This window comes from Hyaena hyaena, unplaced genomic scaffold (genome assembly GCF_003009895.1).
Source record: "Hyaena hyaena isolate Hyena2069 unplaced genomic scaffold, ASM300989v1 scaffold_15, whole genome shotgun sequence".
Lineage (NCBI taxonomy): Eukaryota > Metazoa > Chordata > Mammalia > Carnivora > Hyaenidae > Hyaena > Hyaena hyaena.
Window position 1 is genome coordinate 6,435,501 of NW_024080647.1, and position 18,219 is coordinate 6,453,719.

Below are 18,219 nucleotides of genomic sequence, written 5' to 3' on the forward strand. Positions count from 1 at the left end.
CTTCTCTCTCTCTCTGCCCCTCCCCCAGTCACACTCTCTCAAAATAAATAAAACATTTTAAAAAAAGGAAAAGCTATTTTGGCGGGAGGTAGCATTTAGGAAGGATGGTTTACATAGATACTATGTCATTTCTGAATGCCTCTTCCACTCTGGGGATGGCTAAGCCACCCAGGTCCACTGAATATGCAAATCTCACCCCCGCTCACTGGTGAGATTTTAAGTAGACATGACAATTTTCACTTAGACATTCCATGTCACAGAATGTCTTATACACCAATTGCGATAATGAAGGGGTGAAGTCACTGAGCCAAATGCCTAGGCCCTCCCCAGGACGAGGACACCCTTGACCCCTGGGCCAGCTCCTCTGAATTTTCTCTTGGCAAAATCTCATAGGAGTCTGCGAGAAATAACTTCTGCATGTGTACCAGAATCAAACATCCATGGACTTTGGGGGTCGGGAGGGACCTTAAGACCTTAAAGATTTGGGACCTGAATCACAAATCCCTAATGTTCCAGAGGATAAAACCAACACCCAGAGTGTGGCGTGCTCTCCTAGCTCATGCCTCAAACCATAGCCTGTGACCCCTGGCTCCCTCCTCTCCTGACCTGGGACAAAGGCAATAAGGTGTAAGGGAAACCCAAGAAGATTTTCCCTTTTCTTCCGAAACCAAACCAAACCAAACAAAACCTACACTACCAATCCAATTGTAAGGATGATCAAGAAGGTCAAAATCGATTAATGACAGATTGATCTGGTATTTTTGGTAAACACTGGAAATGCTGAATCTCAAAACCCGAGCTTCAACTCTGCTGTCAGACGCAAGGCCATGCTTCAACTTCTTAGAAAAGTGCAGGCTGCTGTACAACTTCTACTCGGCACCGAAACTCAAGCGATTGCACATTTGAAACAGCATTCCACTCCACACCTGTGGTTTAAGGCTACGTAATGAGCTGAATGAAGAAAGAAAAGCAGATGACCTCTGTGCAGTGACCAGTGGAAAGACAGCAACCATGGGTGGGGGGTCTGTGTGCTTCTAAGTGTCTGGCATTTAGAGCAACCTGCCAGGAGGGAGGGTGCAGATAATTTATTCTTGCTGAGCCAAGCTTTGGGATTCTAAAGAACGCCGTTGGTAATGGTTTAAAATTCCTGGAGGCACACATTCTTAGGGTACTGACAACCCATCGCAAGGGTCTGTTCCCTGCTCCCCAGTGTCCCTCTGGCCGGGTCCCCCTCCTTTCTTTGTGCCTATAAAGGTGTGGCAATTGGGATTTAGAGGTGGGCACATCCCCGTGGTGAAAAGAAAAAGAGAAGCGCTAAGAAGCCTAAAACTTAGAGCAAAATGCAGCTATGAGGGCAACTGTCTTAAACTTTTAGGGGATTAAATATCCATTTGTTTTGCTGTCTGACAGGATTCTTAACCTTTCCTTAAAACAGGAAATCTATGTTCAGTATACAGGACAGTGAGCTACAGTGAAATGACCCTGACCATTTTCCGCTGAGTAAATTAAAAACAAGGCTCATGATCCCGGGCAAACCCTGCCCCCCTCCCCCCCGGGGGGGAATTGCAAAACCAAGCACATTTCGGCCGGTGGAGGGGCATGAGGTTCATTTCTGTTCCTTGTGCACCTGCTACGCGTTCCCAGGGAGCTCACAGAGATGAGGCCTTCATCTTCCCCCCCTAACAATCCTGCTGTACCCTCCTCTGATGTTTCTGCACAGGCCTGTCTTTCAGGCTATCACAAGAGCTCATTTGCCGCCAGGAATTGCAAAGACAGTTGGACACCGTGAGGAGAATCTGAAAAGAAGAGGAGATCTTAGCGGAGATGCTTTATACAGACATAGGTCAGGACTTAATACCAGGAGGAGACAGAAAAGAGACGTTCCCAGGAATTTCTATAGAACAGTTTCCTTCCTTTTTTTCCCTTCCTTGGTCCGTCTAAATATAGTCTGGTTTCTAATGCTCAGAAAATGGCCAAGTTTAACTGAAGCCAGTCACTCATACAGCAACCACTGATGATATCACTCCCTTCAACTTTATTGCCATCTTTCAGCCCTGCCACCCCCAATTTGCACACACGTAGTGTACACACACCAAGGCATTGCTTCTCAGGTTAGTCTGGATTTGAACAGCATGCCGGAGTGAGAGCAGGATTGAGAGTGGAAAAAGCAGGGGCTCCAGGATTTGGGCTGCAATTCCCATCTGCTACTTACTGGCTGGGTCACCTTGGGACAGTTTCTTAACCCGCTAGCTCCTAGTGCCCTGACTGGAAAATAGGGGGCGGGGGGACAAGCACGGGGGGGGGGGGGGCTCTGTACAAACTGATGAGTAATACACACAAAACACTTGGAAAGGCTTTGTAGAAGTCAAACAGTTAAAAATGGAAGCACTCTTAGTTTCTAACGCCTAGAACTATGATGGTAATTAAGATGAGCTGCGGCCCCGTATCACAGGGGCACCTGGTCACGGCTTTAATTTGTTTCCAGCCTATCTCATTATTGTCTTCAAATGGACAGGCTTTATTTTTAGGCAGGCTCTTTGTTTCAACAGCTAAGAAACTGCTGATGGCGCTAACTGCCCCCTGCTCTCCCCCGCCGCCGCCGTTGTGTATTCTCCCCTTTGCTTCTGGCTGGCTCGGCCTGTGGACAGACTTCTCCAGTGATTAGAGCAGCTCTGCGTAGTGGCAGGAAAATGAGGGGTGTTGTACCCTAGCCTCTGCAGAGGACAGGGGAAAGTCCCATTACTCTAGGGCTTGCCCGGCAACAAAGCAGGTGACCCTACCTCAATGAATGGGACAATCTTTAAGTAAATATTAACCTCCAGTGGCTTTCTCTTCTCCTATGAGGGTTTACTGAGCTGGTGGCCCATCTTCCAAGACAGCCTCTTTTAGAGGCTTGGGGAGGGGGGTGGTGTCCTGGGCCCTTTGCCTGTGGTCTACAGTTCCAGCTATGGTTCTTTTCCCCTCAGGGTCGGCTGCCAGCAACGGCTTGGTCCCCTCTTGGGGCAGGCTGGATTTGTGGCTTTATCACCCACCTATAAATAGTACAGGCCAGCCTGCAATTCCTTCCTCATAAGGGTCTCCTGCCCCTGCTCCTCCCCCAACCAGTCCACGGCCTTTAACACAAAGATGAACTTGGTAGAAACGTGGGATGCTCTATTTTAAAAATCAGGTGCTCCGTTTCAAGCGTTTAAACAACTATAAGCAGAATAGAGATCAAAGGATAGATTAAATTGATTTTTGAAAGGGACTTCCTCACAATTTCCCATTCCCTTCTCCCCTCTACCTTCTCTCTGGATCCCAACAGAGCTACCAAAAATGGCATACCCTCTACCAGAAATTCCCTGCAGCAAATGAGCTTAAAACCACCCCACATCAGCTCACTGTCTGAGCAAACACAGGGTATTTGCTACCCAATCTTAGTGCCAAATAACGCCTCACTGCCAACCTCTTCCAGATTTCTGCCTCTAAGCTTCCCACGTACAGAATCTGGAGACCCTTGCCCCCACCATTATCTAAGAAGGTTACTGGAGACCAAGCCTGTTGGCTTTTCATGATAAACATCTCCATTAATAAAGGGCTGCTCTTTATTGAGCTGAATCAGAAGTTAAACTTCACTAGACACAAGCCTTAGGGGACAGAGCAGAGCTTAAATCCTGGATACATCTTTCCCCTAGGCAACAGGTGACACAGGGGTCACTGAGGTCTCAGTTCCATAACCTACCTTGATGGTTTTCACCAGGTTGGCAGTGCTGTTGGCGACCTCCTTGGCTGACTGGACAAAGTGCCTCTTGGCCACTGGGTTGGCCGTCTTGGATGAGGCGATACGGCAGGCATTGCACAGGGCCGAGGTGTGCTTGGCAACAATTGTGGCCGCGGACAGAACCTGCAAAACATGGAGCTGGGTTGGGGCACCCCATGTTCAATGCAGAGGAGCCCACCCTCGTCTGGAGCCCTGGATTCCTCTTCAGCTCACATAGTTGTCTAGGGCCCGTGTGATTCCAACATGCGTGTCTAGCTCCACTACCCCAAAGCCACTCCAAGAAATCAGGGGACAAGAATTACTAAGCAAGAGAGAACAAACAAAAGGAAAGGAAGTGCTTCTGTACTATTGGGAGAGGGCTGGTCTCCCGAGAGTATTAAAGGGGATGCAGGCAGCTATGATTCAGGACCTCTGGCCGCCCAGGAGGCGCCTGGTCCAGGATCAGGCCAGCGCTGCCCAACGGGAGTATAGTGTGAATGACATGTGAAATTTAAAATTTTCTAGTAGCCACATTAAAATAAGTAGAAGGGTGTCTGGGTGGCTCAGCCAGTTAAATCTCTGACTTTGGCTCAGGTCATGACCTCACAGTTCATGAGTGTGAGCCCTGCATCAGGCTCTGTGCTGACGGCTCAGAGCCTGGAGCCTGCTTCAGATTCTACGTCTCTGTCTCTCTCTGCCTCTCCCCCACCAATGCTCTTCTCTCTCTCTCTCAAAAATAAATGAACATTAAAAAAATTAAAATAAGTAGAGAAATAAGAGAAATTTATTTCAGTCACTTATTTAACATAATAAAGGCACAATATATTTTTTTTAATGTTTTATTTATTTCTAGGAGAGAGAGAGAGAGAGAGAGAGACAGCGTGAGCAGGGGAGGGTCAGAGAGAGAGGGAGTCACAGATTCTGAAACAGGCTCCAGGCTCTGAGCTGGCAGTCAGCACAGAGCCCGACGTGGGGCCCGAACCCACGAACCGCGAGATCATGACCCAAGCGAAAGTCGGACGCTTAACCGACTAAGCCACCCAGGAGCCCCATAAAGGCACAATATTTCATTTTACCAGGTAATCAATTAAAGAATTTGAGACTTTACAATCTTGTCACACCAAGTGTTCAAGCTTCAGTGTGTATTTTACACTGACGGCCCACTGCAACTTGGACTGGCCACACTGAGACTGCTTAATGGCCACGTGCAGTATGTGGCTGCCACACTGGGGCCCTGGTCTAGAGGAGGAAAATAAACATCAAGGTACATCACCTCCTTCCTTGTCCACAGGTGGACTGTGGGCACCTGATGAAGGGGTCTGAGCTGGGCATCTTCCAGGCTCCACCCCCAATAACTCTCATGAATCACCTGGTCCAATGGCTGAGGTCGGTAACATGTCTTTGAGCCTTACGGGACAGGCCAGGACTTCAGGTGCCCTGACGCCTTCCACGCCAGCTCTCAGGCCTGCTGGAGGTCAGAGGCCCCTCTACTGCCTCCTGAATGTAGGTCCTTCTCCTGCCCCAACAAGGCTGGTTTCAGGGTTCACAGTGGCATGGCTGTGGGACTCACAGACTGGCCCAGGAGCCTACAGGCCAGGCCTCATAGTAAGTGAGCAGGACTCCATGACACTCAAGTAGGGAGTGTCACATATACGGTCTAGTCCTAAAATGCCTCTGTGGGTCCTTTATGTACTTGGGGCTTGAATTCTGGCTCAGTGCCACCATCTCTGTGAAGTGAACCTTGACAGCCGCTCCGAGTTCATCCCCTGCTCCCCCATGCACTGCGGGCCCTGTCATCACAGCCCAACCATCTCATCTTCCAAACTTTATCCAGCAGAGTGAGCACCAGGGCACAGGGGATCGAGTCCTCATGCTGAGCCTTATTGCTGAGCATAGAATGAGCACTCCACCTACGTCCTGTGACCCAAATGACATCACAAGACTCCTGATGCGTCTCACAGCGATTCCTTCACTCCTCCTGCCTACCAGTACCTGGTTTCAAAGCACCGACACACTGGCATGCTCACCACATTTTGCAATATCTGCCCTCTTCCCTCCCACTCCCCCCGCCCACACCGAGTTGTTACTGGCAGTGCTGAGTTTAGCTGGCTTTGCAAGCTCTGAAAGAACAGTGTTATTTACTTATTTCTCACGGTCTCCTCCCCACCTAGGACAGCTCAAGGACTCACACACCTCACATCCGCACCCTGTGGTTACCTGTGACGGGCTGCTGCCGGGGTCCACCAGGTTCTGGCACGCCATCTGGATGGCCTGGTTAGCCCTGGCAAACTGGATGGGGTCCACAAGGCCCTGGTGGCCCGCCTGGCTGTTTGGATCAGAGATGCCCACCAGGTACGCAGCCTGGAAAGGGAAGAGGAAACCACAGCTCAGACTGTGCTCCTAGATGAGCCTGTAGGGGGCGACGCCCTGGCAATGCACCTGTAGCATTCTCAGGGGCTCCTTAGCGCACGGCAATCTCATCAGTGAGGGTTTAAGGACAGATGGGCCGATGGCGGCAGGAGTCTTCTACAGGTTTCTGGGAATGAAACCTCTGCTCTTAAGAAAGCCTAAAGAAGTTTTTCTATAGAGCATGAACAAGGATGGAGGCAGCGCTGTGTGCTGCTGGGAGCCACCTTGTGAGCCTAAGGGCACCCAGTCTGTGTGGTATGAAGCTGACTCTTTGGCAGATGGGAGAAACAGAAGAAAGGGATGTAGACTGATGGCATGGAGTCACTGGGTCAGTCAACCCTGGAGTGTGCCCTGCAGGGAAGTTTCTGGTCTCATAGCCTAACGCATCTTTATTGTTTAGGCCAGTATTTCCAACAGTAAGTAAGGAGAACGAGTAAGACGGCCAGGGGGCGTGGGTGGGGGTGGGGTGGGGAGAGGCAGTATCTGGTCTCTAAGAGGACATGAGACTCTAAGAGAAGGTCTTCTCTTTAAAACCCTCTGGACGGGTTAGTCAAATCACAGGGAGAAAACGAATCTGTGAGTGGGAATTTTAACCTTCAGTCATTTCCTGTGAGATTTGAGAGGCAAGATAAGGTTAATTTCAGCCCCCAAAACTAGGAAATGTTTCCCTTTGGTTCAGTAAAATCTTTCAGGCTCAAGGTAAATTGTCAAATGACAAATCCTTCAAGGTAAATGCTGACAATTTTGGAAGCTGCAGCCATAGGAGCCCGATAATTATCGGAGATGCAGATGCACAGGACAGTCGAACAAAAGCAAGGAACACGCCTGATCACGTCTCTGCAAGATGGTATCTAATTTTTTTCCCCCTCTAATCCTAAAGAGAGCGTGACTAAGATTTTTGTAATTTTAAAGCTTCAGAGAGAAAGTGAATTATGTAATACCCATTTGTTTCCCCCTCATAACAACTCATCTGTAAAAATGATCTTAAAAGAAAATAAAAACCAGCACAACCAAATCTGGCCTCTGAGACCTTATGTCAGGTCTGCCGTGTTCAGGGTCTCACTGTCCTCACCAGGCTGCTCTGCTCCTAGCGGGTAACTGGCTGATGTTTTGTCTAAATGCCCCAGCCGTCACAGAAACCTCCACCTTTACCACGGTTTCTACTGGTTGGAGTAGAGCTGGTTGGAGAAGGAGCTGTGGCTGGAGCTCCCCCATGCACCCGACCCTCCACCCCCCCCCCATTCTGGTACTCCCAGTATCTACAATCTACAATGGGACACAGACCTTAAGGCGAGAAGGCCTGCATCATAGGGCCTGGGGGCCAGTCCCTTACCTGGGCTGCAGCCTCTGTCAACCCACAAAGGGCCTTGGACGCAATCCCCACGCATTCCCCAAAAGCAGGGAGGTCCCCGGTCTTGGCATTCTGTGAAATCCCAGCCATCGACTCGCCCAGAACCTGCAAAATAACCAACTAGTGATACTCTCTGAGCATCAACATTCAAGGCCACTCAATTTATAGTATTTGTCATTATTTTTCTTTATTTGCATTAAGGGGAGACTTAAGAAAATTCTATCATTTCTGTTCCTTACAGAGCAGTGAATAATTAAAGTATGAACCTTTCATCTACAAGTTATCTACGTCTCAAAGCGACAGAGTTAATATACACAAATCCATCAGGTAAAATCTATGTAGGGCATGCCAGAGGTGAATGGTCTCAAGAGAACTGTTAGTTCCCAGAATATAAAAATCAGACACATAAACCGTCAGTAGTCATACCTAGGAAGCAGAAGATCTCCTCCAGGTGATATTATTTACTTACTTATTGACAGAAGAATTTAAATACATTTTGGTTAAAAAGTGCACGCACCCACACACACACACACACACACACACACACACACACGCAGATGGGTGATCTGAACACTATTTCCTATTTCTTTAAGTATTCCCCCTTATTTTGAAAATCATTGATGTATTTCTTTCCAAGAGGTCTTTGAAATAACAGATAAAAGGCGTTTTAATATTTAAAAATCTAACTCAGAGAGGCCAAGCATCCTAAAGAAGGTCACAGAGGCAGAGGCAGGACACCTGCCCCGTATGTGGGCCTCATCATGCCCCAAGTGGACAGGTCCTAGTCTACTTTTCAGGGTCACAGACGGTGGAATAACAACCAAAAAGGAAATTCCCTAAAAATGCTAAGGTAAACAAAATAGTTCAAGTCTTTTACATAAAGACTTGCAAAGCAAAGAAATTACAAAGTATTGTTACGTGCATTTTTCCCCTTTCCACAACCCTGCATCCCTCTTTAAGGAAGAGCTTTCTTTGGCTCAAAGTAGGTAAAACAACATGCACCCTTCTTAGGCAGTCCCTAATTCCATAAAGGATGCTGGATGGAGCAAATTCTAGTCTCAGCCCAGTGCACAGCAAGCCAGCTCTGACACCACAACACAGGTGTGTCCCCAGAGCTAACAGAAGAGTGATGTAGACAAACACGCACTTGTGCTCCAAGCACGAACTTGGCATTTCCAGCTGCTCACTATCTGTTTCTCTCGCTTGTGTTTCATTCTAACCTGGTTTCGAAGCATTCTCAAAAACTCTGATGTTACCATTACACGTTAGTGTTTCTTAACCTTTTAAACAGTAATTATTGGTCCACTGAGAAATCTATTTAGCATCTCCACCCCCAACTGCCACCTACGTCCAAGTAAGTACTAAGAAATAAGATTGTGTTGAGCAAGGTTAAGGTTTGGCAGAGTGTGGGGACACAAACCACTGCATTATTTAGATTTTTCCACGCTTCCCCCACCAAAACTCCAAGTTTTCAGTCCCTTGAGAATGCATGCCACGAACGGATGGCAAAAATAACACACAAGAGGGTCTCATAAAAGCCAAGGTTAACTGCCGGGCTTTTCCCTGCAGTTTGGTCCCAAATGAAAGAAATCTATGATTTGACTCACAGTAAGACTCATCTGTGATATGGTCTAAGCAGTGTATCTCAAAGTGTTATTTCTGGACCACGCTGGCAGGGACCTGGGGACTCGTCAGAAATGCACAACAATCTCAGCCCCACCTCAGATCTACTGAATCAGCAACTCAGGGGTAAAGCCAGCAATCTGTGTTTAACAAGACACCTCGGTGATTCTGATGCACAGTCAAGTTCGAGAAGCATTTGAACGAAGGGCTCCATAGTGAGGCTTCGTGATATATGCAGTCACTCGCACAGAGGGGCTCTGGGCAGATACATACAAGACAATCTAGATTTTTCCCCACAATGAGGAGAAACGTTAATAGCACAAACAGGCTTACCTTGGAGTTTTCCATCACACTCTCAATGCAGTCAAAGTAAGAGAGGTCACTAACAGGTTCATTAGGATTGTCCAACATCCCCTTGACAGTCTACAAAAGGAAAACACAACTTCAAAAGCAAGCCAGTGTTACAGAACGAGAGAAATTCAACGTAATACCAACTACCAAGTTCCCCTTCCCATAGAGGATTCTGGTCACGATCGCTCATTTATCCAGCTTCTTGAGAGGAATTTAGAAGGTTTTATCTGTGTCTTTAGATTTTCTGGTGGCAACACAACACGGACGGCAAGGAGGAAGATGTCTCGGGTCAGCTTTGACAGAGAGGAGAGTCTCCTGTCCACAAATGTGGCGGAGAAGCATGGTATCCACAAAAGGGAGAGGTTTGTTTCTTAAGAAAATCTAAAAGCTAATGCAAGGCAATGGTCAATTAGCAAAATTTCTCTGCTGAAGAACTCTAAGGAGTTTACGTTTCAAGGACATGTTAACTCATTTGTACTTGATGAGGAGAACCTCTGGTTTTTCAGTTCTGGAACCTTTTAATGAGTAGGCATGAAAGAAGGTAACTCCCCCAGACTGCCTGCTGAGATGGTTCCTATTTGTCTGTTATTCAAAAAGTATAGAAAATATTCATTCCTGTTGAGGTATCCATCAAGGAGCTGGGTACGGGGATTCCTCCTTTGTCTCCAGTCCAATGAAAATCATCACAAGCTGTCAGGTTGTAACAATCCCCAACGGTCACAGATGAGGGACTTTTCCAGGGGAGGCAAGTCTGGGGACATAGCCATCCAGCCTCCTCTCCAGTGAGGGAGAATGTACATTAGGAACTCGCAGCCTTTGGGGCACAACAAACAAAGACACAGTCATTGAGTTACCAAGGACTGGGGAGGTCATGATGGAGACCGTTGAGTTACTAAGTTAAAGCTCTCAGGCAAGAGGGCAGCATAAAGGAGTGGTATTTCACTGAAGAACCTCTTCCTATTCTTCACACAATCAAAACTGTTTTAGTCATAGCAACCCTGAAAGTGTCCTATTTTTGGCAACCAAGGATACTGTGAAAGGACAGAGTATTTGCATCTGGGCCCACAGATCTGATTTATACCAAAAGCCCATAAATCATATTCGTGAATGTGAACAGACCAGGATAGGGCAGTAATTCGCCCAACATACGGAACACCCTCCACTGTTTTCAGAATGTTTTAGTCCAGTGGTAACAAGCCTCTTCTCACCTCCAGCTGTGCACACTGGCTTACTGCCCCCAGCAGACTGGGCCTCAATCGAACCATTCGGAAGCATGGTGGGTATTCCCATGCGAATCATCCAGAAACCTAACGGTACATTGGGTACAACCATCGCCAATCTACTGAGTTATCTATTTGACTGTTTCAAAATAACCTGCATTGGTCAGGACTGCTTTACATATAAGTGGGCACATTGAATTTCTGTTTACCCACATACACTCTACAGGCAGAGATGAATTCTCCATTACAAATAAACTCCGAGTATGAATATAAATTGAAGAGCGTCCACACTGTGTTCTGGGCCACTAGGGGTCCCCACAGTCACCTTGATCCTGTAAGAGGTGTTACTTCTGGGTTTCCACTCACATGCCCCCTACAGGGACTAAACTAAGATGAATGGGAAAGTCCTTTTTACTCAAAAAGAACATCCATCCCAGCTTCTCCCACCTGCCTCAGCTTAATGACCCCGAAACTTTTAAGGTAAAAATTGCTCATCTCCAGCCTACACCCAGGCCTCTTCCTACTTGAAACAGAATGTCCTTCAACAAAGTAACTCTCATCCTAGTGGGAAAAGGGGAAGCAGAGAAGATTATCCCACCAAATCGGACTTTGATTCCTTCCCACTTGGATTGAAACTTTGGCCCCAACAGTCCTCCAAGGAGGATATAAAGCAAGAACAGAGGAGAAGAAACGGACCCTTTCCAGAAAGGACAGAGAGTCACACCCTCTTCAATCCCCAGCGGCCTTCGCAGGGACTTACCTCGAGCTCCCGCAGGGCATTATCACATTCTTTCTGGCCAGGAGCTTGCTGGGTGCACAGAGTGATGAGCTGATTGATGCTCTCGGTCACAGCTCTGTGACAGAAACAGATGCAGGATTCGGTTTTGTTTTTTGAGTATCAATAGTCCTTTCCCCAACAATGTTTCGTAGGCTCACCAGAAATACAAGTGATTCACTATAAAGGATAGGATCCTGGGGCGCCTGGGTGGCTCAGTCGGTTATGTGTCTGACTTCGGCTTAGGTCATGATCTCACGATTCGTGGGTTCGAGCTCCGCATCGGGCTCTGTGCTGACAGCTCAGAACCTGCTTTGGATTTTGTCTCTCTCTTTTTCTCTCTCTGCCCCTCCCCTGCTCATGCTCTCGGTTTCTCAAAAATAACTTGAAAAAAAAAGTTAAAGGATGGGATGGGCTCCTCCACAAGGCTCTGAACCACCAAAATAAACCACAACGAGGGAAGATGGAATGAAGGCCTCCACTTTGCTGTAATTATTCATGTGATTTCCCTTTAAAGGGTACTAATAGTTCTTTTAGGAAAGTAGGACTATGTTTTAACATATTCACAGGAAAGAATTCACAACAAAGCTGCAAATAGCAGAGAGATCATATTAACACTGTTTTAAAATATCGTTCATTAGCAGCCCATAAGGAATAAGCCGATCTGAACTAGGCTATTTTGTATCGTTTGGATACAAACGTCTTTGTATCGTTTGGAAGGTTTTATATATTTTAAAATGTAGCAGGCATATAGTAAACTGTGCTTAAGATTTTAAAATCTCTTTTTTCCATGAAATTCCACGATTTACCAGTTCCTAGAAGCTATCCCGAAATTACGGTTTAAAATAGCTCTTTTAAAAAAAAAAACATTAATAGGAATTAAAGACTTACATCATTTTACACGTGTTTCTATTCTTCTTAGAACTTGAGAGGCAGCTCAGAGTTTTTTCTATATTGGCAAGGATTGCACCTCTCTGGGGCAGCCTATGCTTAGCTTCTGCCTACTTTAGGCCATGGACCAGTTAGAAAGTCAGGGTCCATTTAAAGTTAATTTTTTTTAATAAGGTGTGAAATATGGGGTCCAGGTTCTTTTTCTGCAGGGGAGAGGGTGGCTTATTTAGGTCTAATTATTTCAGCACCTTTCAATGAAAAAGGCTCTTCTTTCTTCACAACATTGCTTTTTTAATTTTGTAGACAAAATTATGTGAGTCTACTGGACTCTATTCCATTGACCTATGTGTCTAACCCTTTGCCAATAGTACAGTTTTTATACTGAGGCTTAAAATTGAATACACTTGTGTTTTAGACATGAAAAAACAGATAGGAGAGACTTTCCTAAGGGGATGTTACAAGCAAGGACCAAAAACACTCAAACCCTTGCCTATCTGTCTCCAAAGCCAGATCCATAACCATTTTTTTCCATAGGATCATCACTGGTCTACACTCTGGCAGGCCCTAAATTCTCTTCACACTTACTCACCACTTCAGCTAACTGGCAACTTAAAACAAACAAAAACAAAACAGCACACTTGCTGTTCATCATTAACACCGCCTAATAGAAAAGATGTCTCATTTTATTAAATTGGCTTTGCAGCATCCCACAGAATATCAAATTTGATGGAAAATGATGTTGCCAATGCACAAAGGCAATCAGCTTAATTATTTGATGAGGAGATACTGCTTTGAATTTTAAATTTAGCTAGTGTGGATGGGAAGAAGAAAAACATTCCTGAACTCACGAAGGAATCCCGAAATAGTCTTTGGATCATTGACTTCAGCAATTCATTTATTTGGGGGGCAAAGTGCTTAATTAGGGTGTTGTAAGGAAGCACCATGTTCTCCATGGTGCAAAGCAAACAGAGCAACAACCGAGAGCGGGCCCATCTCCAATTCCGGGCATCTTGGAGGGTGTGGCCCGTGATGCATTCTCTGGATGGGTCTCTCAGGGGCCCGACGCCGTGTCCCACATGGCAGGCTTCAAGGCACACTTCTGAACGGACAGAGCGGCACATAGGAACATGACAAAGGGTGCAGAATGCCCTCGACTGTGAGGACATGATCGTGCGGAGGATATTTCCACCTATCACACAGGTTTCCACTTAGCTTCTTTCCCTGTTTCTTATTTATTTGCTTTTTTTAAAACCTAGTTTTTATAAAATGATCTTTTCCTTTAAAAACTGTTGACAATTGATGACTCCCAAGAATACAGAGCTGTTTATTGTTCTATTGTTTTGACTATTTTTCAGATGTGAAAATTTTTCAAGTAAAAGCCAGAGGTTAAAAAACACCAAGAGACTACGGGCGTATGGGTGGCTCAGTTGGTTAAGCGTCCAACTTCTGCTCAGGTCATGATCTCACAGTTCGTGGGTTTGAGCCCCACATCAGGCTCTGTGCTGACAACTCAGATCCTGGAGCCTATTTCAGATTCTGTGTCTCACTCTCTCTCTGCCCCTCCCCCACTCATGCTCTGTTTCTGTCTCAATAATAAATTAAAAAAAGCATTAAAAAATAAAAAAAAAAAAACACCAAGAGACTAAAGGTCTGTGGTTGGATAATCCATACAAGTGCCAGCACAGCAATGATGTCTGAATGGTCCATCATTTATCCCAATTTTAGAGTGTGGACTAGACAGCCCAATAATAAAATGAGTGGCCCGGAGGCAAATGGTTATGCAGATTTGACAGTGAAAAATAGTATTTAGTTTTCAAACTATAGCAGTGAGTTATAAGATCAAAGGATTGGAGGCACCCCAAATACACAATGACAAAGGATTGGCTCAATAAGTGTACAACAGAATTCTGGGTGCCCATCAAAGGTCATAATATATAGTGGGGTGCCTGGGTGGCTCAGTCTGTTGAGTGTCTGACTTCAGCTCAGCTCATGACCTTGCAGTTTGTGGGTTTGGGTCTCACATTGGGCTCTGTGCTGACAGCTCAGAGCCTGGAGCCTGCTTCAGATTCTGTGTCTCCCTTTCTCTCTGCCCCTCCCTTGCTTATACTCTCTCTCTCTCTCTCTCAAAAATAATAAACATTAAAAAAATAAAGACCATAAAGCATCATCCTAACATAGAAGAATACTCACGATTTACAGTTAAGTAAAATAAAATTTACAAAACAGTACCAACAGTATAAATCCACAACCATAAAATTAAACATGTATACACTCAGAAAAATGACAGAATGACATATCAACGTTAGATTATAGTACTTTTAAAGCAATTTTATTATTTGTCAATAAAAATTTCAGGAAATGCAAAAAAAATTTATGATTGAGCCAACTTGTGTTGTCACAAAGATAGGGCCTCAAATAGCACCACCGTCCCTGTTCTGTACGGACTCAACCAGGCCTCAACTGTAGTTTTTAAATCTTTTCCCCACAATTAAAAAAAATTGATTAAAGCTACACAAGATTTACTTTTTAAAAATGGAAAAAGTTAAAGAGCCACAATTCCACCATCTAGAAGTGGTGTTTTCTTGAGTTTTATTCTTTTCCTAGGCATATCTAGCCATTCTCAGTTTTACAAAAAAACTGAAATCTATAACCTCGGATGTTAAAACAAGGCTCTGTAAACTACACACTGTTTACTGTTTAGAGATACTGAATTGAGCCGACTAGTTTGGGAGCTCTGGAGGGAAATTTTATTTTATTTTATTTTTTTAATGTTTATTTTATTTTTGAGAGAGAAAGAGAGAGCGAGCAAGCGTAAGCAGGGGAGGGGCAGAGAGAGAGAACCAGATACAGAATCTGAAACAGGCTCCAGGCTCTGAGCTGTCAGCACAGGGCCCAACTTAGGGCTTGAACCCACGAACCATGAGATCATGACCTGAGCCTAAATTGGATGCTCAACCCACTGAGCCACGAGGCGCCCCGAGAATTTTAAATAGATATGGAGATGGGCCAGTGGTGAGAAAAGACAATCAACCAATTTGTGCTTCTGACGATTTGTTAAACATAAATCGTCTGATAAGGAGCTTGGCAGGGAAAACTGCAACATCAGATGTTTCCCTTCCTCAAGGGACAGTGTCCTTAGGAAGACAAGGGACAGATAAGGCACAGAGAAGGCGAGCCAAAGGAAGCAGGGATGGGGGTAGCACATCAGACAGGATCCTGAACCTCCGGAGGAGGCCAGGTACATGCTGGGCTTACAGGCAGCACAGATGGAGGACGCAGGTTCTTCACGGAAGGGAGAGCTCTGTGTGGCCGGCAGCAATTGGAGAAGTCACGCCGGAAAAGATCCAGATTGGATAAAGGAAATAGGACATTCTGGAGGAGACCAGCAGATGGCCTAATTTATATTTTTCTATTCCACAGTATGGAAGTGCTGCGTGCTGGGTCATCCTTTTTCACTGTCTCTGGAGACGGGAGGAAGCCTGCCTGGCAGGAACCTCAAAACGAAGGGCAGCCCAGGAAGAGGAATCACCTACAGAGTTCTAGGAAACCCTCAGGGGACAGGAAAGTGGCTGAAAGCCTGGCTGGGTCCCAAACCTGGCAGAGGTGGGAGTGATGTCTTCTCAGCCGGGAGCTGTCCTGGCCAGCGTGGCTGTGGTACGAGCAGTGGCACACGGGAAGTGCTTGGAGGTAGGATGCTCCCCTCCCTTTCTGAAACTACAACCTGGCTTTTCTATTTCTTTGACTCAGTTCAGGGAGCATCAGACCACCCCCTGGTCAGGGAAAAAGCTGATGAATGGTTGACAAAGGGTTTCCAGCTCTACCCAGCTCATCAGAGGAGAGTCACAGCTCACCAATTATACAGGAAGAAGATAAACAAACTGGGCACTTCACCCCCGCTAAGCTTCAAAAACCAAAGAACTGGGCTCCTCAAAGGTACCTGGGCTCTGAGGCAGAATGGAGAGCAGAGGAAAAGGGCATACTCAGCTGCTCTTCCATGGCAGGAAAGTCATGGATACCACAAGGAACAAAGGATTCAAGTCTGCAGACACAGGAGCAGGGAAGGGCCAAGTGGGTCCAGGTCTGAGTCCCCACAATGGCATCCTTGGGGCCACTGGCGTCATCCACATGACACACAGGCAGGGCCTGGTGTCTCAGGAATAGGGAGGCCATGGAACTGAAGATGAGGGCAATGGCCATCAGATCCCTGCTGCTCAACTCCAAGGGCACTCACAGGCAGGGTTGCTGCAATGCCCAGAATGGAAGGCGGTGAGCACGCTCTGTGTGTGCGCTCCCTGCCCTAAGTCCACCAGGGCCGTCCCAGTGGTATTCACAGTGTGCACCCAGCACCCGAGGCTGGGCCTAGCCTGCAGCAGGCATGTGGGAAAACTCTGCTGGATGAATGAATGAATGCCGCCCGGCTGTGCAGAGCTTCATCTCCAAAGGGGAGCTTGCTGGACTCAGGAGCCCTGGCAGGCGCTTCCACTGGGAAACCGCCTCAGGGAGCAGAGCTTCTCAGCACGTGCCACAAAGCCGAGGAGAATGTGACAGCACAGTCATTTCATGTGATGATTTTACAGCACATACTTGGCTCTAAAACCATGAGGCCGGGGCTGAAAGCCAGGACAGGGGCAAGGAAAGCTTCATCACCTGGTCTCCAGGGCGCTTCCTCAAAGTCACCACCAGGGGGCCTTCGGACACCCACAGAGTCAGGACACCAGCCGTATTCCTTCGGGTCCTTGATTTCCTTCCTTATCTGGCTTCCAATTTACACTCTCTCCTTCCCATAATTTAGAAAAGTGAACAGTGTGTCCTAAGTTGGACACTGTAATTTTGAAATGATGCAAAAAATTGAAGATAATGAAAACCATATGAGTTTGGATACCTGGAAACATGAGTTGCCTTATCCAAAGGTTCTTTGTAGGAAAAAGAGGAATCAAGAGAGGGTTTTATATGAGAAACAGCTGCTCGACAGAGAAGACATCACGCCCTCCTTTCTCATCCCCCACCCCTTGGAGGGCACTCACTCACTGGTGGAGTCACAAAGCATAAGATGGAGGTGGGGAGATGGGAAGGTATTTTTCTAATCTCCTAGTAGCTCTTGCTATTGTTTGAAGCTAAAGTATATACACCTAAGGCTAAGTGAAGAAACTCAAAGGTTTTCAAGGGAACTGCTCTAAAATTATCTAATTCACCCACCATTCACCCCCCTCCTAAAAACCACTATAAGCCAAAAGAGGACTAGACAGGTTTTAACCATTATCAATCACCAAGATACCTTATGTACTGAGAATGGATATGAACCTAAGGATGATATGGTACACACCCCCCATTTTGCAGATGGGAAAGTTTAGGCAGGTTGAGCAATCCAACCAATGTAACCAAGTGTGCCAAACATTCAAGCCTGGACTAGAATTCAGGTCTTTTGACTCAGAAATCAACTTCAAGAGACAGCCACTAGTACCCAGAAGAGAGAAAAACATGAAAAAATAAGCAAGCAAGCAAGAAAACAAGGTCAAGTTTAAAAAGAAAAACTGAAAAGTAGAATTCAAGCTATGCATTTTAAGAATCACTAATCTGCACATTTTGGCGCTGCCTGGGTGGCTCAGTCGGTTAAACATCCGACTTCGGCTCAGCTCATGATCTCACAGTTCGTGGGTTTGAGCTCCGGGTCAGGCTCTGTGCTGAAAGCTCAGAGCATAGAGCCTGTCTTCGGATTCTGTGTCTCCCTCTCTCTCTGACCTTCCCCTGCTCTCTCTCTCTCTCTAACATAAAAAAAAAAAAATTAAAAAAATGAATCACTAATCTTTACATTTTGAAAAGGCTTCCAATCATGCTCTATATTCTAATTGCCTGCATTTCA

General features: G+C 46.1%; 1 protein-coding gene across 2 annotated transcripts in view; it reads right to left on the reverse strand.

Annotated features, from left to right (window-relative positions):
* Positions 1-18,219, reverse strand: part of TLN2 (talin 2) — a 440,503-nt gene that overhangs the window by 86,056 nt on the left and 336,228 nt on the right. For both annotated transcript variants that reach the window (XM_039218977.1, XM_039218971.1), the window contains exons 33-37: positions 11,454-11,547; positions 9,456-9,545; positions 7,482-7,604; positions 5,957-6,100; positions 3,722-3,883 (exon numbers count right to left, since the gene is read on the reverse strand). In XM_039218977.1, the coding sequence (XP_039074908.1) occupies positions 3,722-3,883; positions 5,957-6,100; positions 7,482-7,604; positions 9,456-9,545; positions 11,454-11,547 (613 nt within the window). The remainder of the gene's footprint in view (positions 1-3,721; positions 3,884-5,956; positions 6,101-7,481; positions 7,605-9,455; positions 9,546-11,453; positions 11,548-18,219) is intronic.